At 48.6% G+C, this 5000-nt stretch overlaps 1 protein-coding gene across 2 annotated transcripts in view; it reads right to left on the bottom strand.

Annotated features, from left to right (window-relative positions):
• LOC113813588 (sodium-dependent nutrient amino acid transporter 1) overlaps positions 1 to 5000 on the bottom strand; it is a 32805-nt gene that overhangs the window by 543 nt on the left and 27262 nt on the right. Inside the window, exons 1-8 of one of the 2 annotated variants that reach the window (XM_027365601.2) lie at positions 4089 to 4267; positions 3672 to 3755; positions 2212 to 2470; positions 1792 to 2014; positions 1385 to 1658; positions 732 to 1244; positions 334 to 568; positions 1 to 188 (exon numbers count right to left, since the gene is read on the bottom strand). The exon at positions 1 to 188 is cut by the window's left edge and continues 543 nt beyond it. In XM_027365601.2, the coding sequence (XP_027221402.2) occupies positions 1 to 188; positions 334 to 568; positions 732 to 1244; positions 1385 to 1658; positions 1792 to 2014; positions 2212 to 2470; positions 3672 to 3755; positions 4089 to 4142 (1830 nt within the window). In that variant the 5' untranslated portion in view covers positions 4143 to 4267. Of the gene's footprint in view, positions 189 to 333; positions 569 to 731; positions 1245 to 1384; positions 1659 to 1791; positions 2015 to 2211; positions 2471 to 3671; positions 3756 to 4088; positions 4268 to 5000 lie in introns of those variants that run through there. The other variant, XM_070129197.1, reaches the window with a different exon arrangement.

Raw genomic sequence — 5000 nt, 5'->3', positions numbered from 1 at the left:
CGAGGCCTTGAACTCCTGGTACTCGCGGCGGAGGATGGCGTCCTTGGGGCACCAGTCGGCGTTGGGCCTGAAGGCGCTCCGCACGGCCTCCAGCAGGGAGTCGGCCTCGTCCCGCCGGCGGACGACCTCCACCACGAAGAAGATGGGGATGAGGAGGCACGCGAAGACGGCGATGCAGATACCGAAGGCTGGGGGAGAGGAAGGGGGCGTTACGAAGGGGCATTGAGGAAGGGGAAGCGCGAGTGTGGAAACCTGACGTGGGATTTGTAAAAAAAAAAAAAAAAAAAAATGGATTCTAATGTCACTTTGAGATCCGTTTTGGCCTCGACTTACCATTCGCTCCGGGGCCGAAGACGTAGCCGGAAGCTTGCAGGGGCTTGGCCTTGTACTGCCCGTAGATGAAGATGAAAGCCAGCAGGACGGGGATGAGGAAGGCCCAGCAGAACTTCCAGTAGATGCCGGTCTTCCTCTGGAGCATGAATTCGATGTCGCGGCAGAAGTTCTTGATGCCGTAGACCCACTGGACGGCAGCCACTTCGGTGATGGCCAGGATGAAGATGATGAAACCCTGGAGAAAGGAAAAGCGTCAGTCGTTTAAGGACAGTTCTCTTTCCGTCTCATCCTTTCCTTCACAATTCATAACACACAGCATAATCCTACGCGGCATAATCTTACACAGCATAATCTCACGCAGCATAATGCTACACTGGCTACTCTTTCCATCAACTTACGGCGCCGTAGTGGTCGATGAGCGTGAGGATGTACTGGCCCTGAGGCGTGACGTAGAAGAGGCCGAGCAGGAGGCCGACGACGCAGACGGCGAGGGTCACGATCCACCTCTTGAAGGAGGGGAACTCGTCGCAGATGATGGTGATGATGCAGCCGGTGAGGGCGGAGGCGCTGCCCACCCCGAGAGTGAACAGCATGAGGAAGAACAGGACGGCGAACAGCTGCGGCGCCCAGTCGAAGCGCGAGAGCACCTCCGGGTAGCTGATGAAGGCCAGGGAGGTGCCGTCGCTCTTGACGACCTCCTCGAGCGGGAGGCCCAGGAGGTGGGCGAGGTGGCCCAGGATGGCGAAGGTGGTGAAGCCGGCCAGGAGCGAGGTCAGGGTGTCCGTCACGGAGATGATGGCGGCGTCGCGGTACACGTTGTGGCGGAAGGAGTTGTAGGACGAGAACATGATGATGGAGCCGAAGCCCACGGACAAGCTGAAGAAGGACTGGTTCACGGCGGCGTACCACACCTGGAGGAGGAGGGGGAGGAGGTCAGCGGGTTCTCGGAGGCTTAGATCATTCGTAAAACATACATGAATCAACTGGGGACACATGAACAGATTCTCCACGTAAACACGAACAAGAGCACCCACGAAGGGCAAATCCTTACCCCAGGATCAAGGAGCTTTGCCCAGCGGGGCGTGATGAAGAACAGGATGCCGTCGAGCGAGCCTGGGAGCGTGGCCCCCCTGATGAGCATGATGAAGAGGACGAGGTAGGGGAAGAGGGCCGTGAAGTAAGCCGCCTTGCCCGAGCTCTGGACGCCCTTGGCCAGGATCACGAAGAGGACGACCCAGGAGAACAGGAGGCAGAGGGAGAGGCGCCATTCGGGGGCGTCGATCCCGTTGGCGAGGCCGTTGGGGTCGGACTTCAGGACCTCGTTCCTGAGAGGCAGAAGAAAAATGTTATAAGACCAGACGTTCTTCTTTCCTTCCGTTCTTTCTCTTTAAACATTACCAACTCAAAACCTTGCGCCATGACCATGATGTAAGTCCAGGTAAATGCGGTGCGACTTACTTGAAATATTCGTCCGCGGAGGAAACGAGACTTGAGGCGTTGAGTCCGAGCGCAGTGACATTGTCGTCCTTGGAGATGCAGTTCACCTGGACGTCGGGGGGACACACCGACCACGGCAACACGCTGGAGAAGGACGCGAAGAAGTAGAAGACGGTGAGGGCCATCAGGGACACGTAGTAGGTCACGACAGCCCACGTGGCAACAGCCTGTCCGTATCCAACGCCTGTACAACGAAACAGGAGGAAAGACAACATCGTCAGTTATCGGACAGCACAAGAATATAAACGAAAGAACAACAATAGAGGAAAGATAGCATCGTTAGATATCGGAGAACATATAAGAACAGATCCGGAGAACGGTCCCGAATACCAAATGAAGCCCACGAGACGCCTCCTCGCAAGGAACGCGCCGCCGACTCACCACGGAAGGCCGGCGCGAGGTCCCACACCCTCACCGATCCCGCCGACGCGAACTGGCCGAGACAAAGCTCCATGTAGTAGAGGGGTTTGCCGATGAGCAGAAGGACGAGGATGTAGGGGATGAGGAACGCCCCCCCGCCGTTCTCCAAGGCCACGAAGGGGAAGCGCCACACGTTCCCGAGCCCGACGGACATGGCGATGCACGACAGGAGGAACTCGATGGGGTTCGACCACTGGTCTCTCGAGGGTTCCTCGGAAGCCTGGAACAAAAGCGAAGAGGTTGTTGTTCACAGAGTTAGAGACTTCAAAAGCGAAGAGGTTTATAGAGTTCAAGAGCGAAGAGGTTGTTTATTGGGTTCAAAAAACGAAGAGGTTGTTGTTCACAGAGTTAGAGACTTCAAAAGCGAAGAGGTTTATAGAGTTCAAGAGCGAAGAGGTTGTTTATTGGGTTCAAAAAACGAAGAGGTTGTTGTTCACAGAGTTAGAGACCAAAAGCGAAGAGGCTGTTGCTTATAGAGTTTATAGTCACATGACATTGTGAATCTTGGAAGTAAATTCATAAGTAGAACGCGGTGTTTATGTGAAGAAAAAAACAAGGAAAAGAGACTTTTTTACAAGGAAAAACCCACTGAGAAAACAGATAAGAAAGACTTTCTCGTAAGTTTATTTTACCATGTGAGAAAACAAAGATTTCCTTATGTTATCATATGAAAAAAAACAAGTAAAAACAACCCCTTTACTTTACCATGGGAGAAACCAAATCAAAATTAAAAAAAAGATTTTCATATGAGTAACTGAAACCACTAAGCTTTATATTACCATGTGAGAGAAAACGAATAAAAAATAAATAAATAAATAAAAACAGAAAAAAAAAACAAAATTAATGTGCCCTTGTCCTCTGATAAAGCAAAAATTCATTTATGAGGACAAGGCGAGCGACTGAACGCGAAGCAACTGATAAAAGGTGAGGAGGTGAGAAGAGAGAGTAGAAGAGGAGGAGAAAATGGAGAGAAACAGGAAGAGGAAGGACCTTGATAAGAGGAGTAAAAGGAGGAGATGGGAGAAAAGAGAATTGAGAGACGGGGATGAGAGGGGTAGAAAGAAGGAGAGGAGGAAGAAGAGGAGAGATAACAAGAGGAAGAAAATAATCTCTGAAAGGACGAGGGTAAGAAGGAGAAGTAATATATAAATGAAGGAGGAGACGAAGACGAGAGAGAAGAAAAAAAGAAGGAAGGAAGAGAAGAAGAAGAATGAGAAGAACACGGAGAAAAGAAAGAAGACAAAGGACGAGAAGTAGAAGAAAGAGAAGAAGAATGAGAAGAAAGAGAAAAAGAAAGAAAACAATTTAGGAGAAGTAGAAGAAAGAGAAGGAGACGGATACACTGGGGCTACAAGGCAGGGGTACAGGGGGGTATGGGGGGGGGGAGGGGAGTAAGGTCACGCAGGAAAAAGCTCTCTTACCTCAGGGCTCGTCATTTCCATTTCCACTTTCGCCTCACTTTTGCTCTTCTTTTCGTCATTCTCGAATCCCGGGTTGATGGTGCCCTGTTGGAAGGAAAAGGGAAGAAAATGATGTCTTTGTTGCCTTGAAGAAGAAAAAATGGAGGCGCTGTAACTCGGTGTGTTATTTATCGAGGTTTGAAAACGAGGGAAAAAAAATGTGGCATCTCTCTATCCGTCTCGATTCTGGACAATCATCTTAAATAAATGATAATATAAGATATTCGTGGGTCGGAACTTCTCTCGGGTTTTCTTTGTGTCACACATTCCACTTAAGAAGTAGAACAAGGGCGGGCGGTGAGAACTTGCAATCATAAGTACATTTATCTTTTTTTTTTTTTTTAGACAACGCATTCCAGTCTCGGAGAATACACGTACCTCCCCTTTCCAAAACATCACTTTGGAAACGACGCTGTCAATAGGTATCTTCATCGTTGCTGTCTTTCTAAAACTCCAATCACTTCTTAAAAGTCTTGTACACTTTCGTATATAAGAAAAGTATTTGTTGTTTACTATGGGTGCGCTCTCGAACACGCTTTCAATAACACTGATAGCCGATGCAGCGTTGGACGCGGTTTATATGCCTTGATCTTTCCGGACGGATAGATGCCATGTAGGATTTTTCGGTGTTTTTTTTATTTTCCGCTTGATAGACTTACCAAAATGCATTACGTGTCATGAATATAGATATCATGAAACTATAAAGCAAGAGGTATTATTTTAAGAAATTAAGCTGCTATATTATCATTGACAAAATTAAATACACCTCAGAGAGCAACGCATTTCCAGGAGGTGCGTAAGAGTGACGTCACGAATCATTCATCCCCCTGCTAGGTATTCCCACTAATTCCTCCTCTCCTTGCCTCGCCTGCCCACGCTTCCTTCCTGCCTTATGCCCGATTTTACCCAACATTTACGACTTCCACAACTATATCCTATGATTCAGGGAGCACGAGAAGCGATTTTTACCACCAGAAGCCCCAAAGAAGGAAGAAGAGAGATGACCAGACCTATCATAAGACTTTAAAAAGAGGTTTCTGGCAACGACACTGAGGTCCAATCGCGAGACAGGTTTTCATCTAGTGTGACGTCACGGCCTACCTGTTGTTGACGTAATAACCTACGATACTACAGGTGTTCCATGTGACTCATTCACATCGAACGAGTTTTGTTTATATCTTTTAGGGAAGACGAACGTTCTCTCGTGGGAGTTGTTCTCCTTAAAGAGTTTGCTTACTGAATAACGGAATTGTTTTGGGGAGTTTCCATAAGTTTAGTAATGAGTGACAA

The sequence above is a fragment of the Penaeus vannamei genome, chromosome 2, assembly GCF_042767895.1.
Source record: "Penaeus vannamei isolate JL-2024 chromosome 2, ASM4276789v1, whole genome shotgun sequence".
Taxonomy (NCBI): Eukaryota; Metazoa; Arthropoda; class Malacostraca; order Decapoda; family Penaeidae; genus Penaeus; species Penaeus vannamei.
This window is presented reverse-complemented; position numbering and strand designations above follow the sequence as displayed.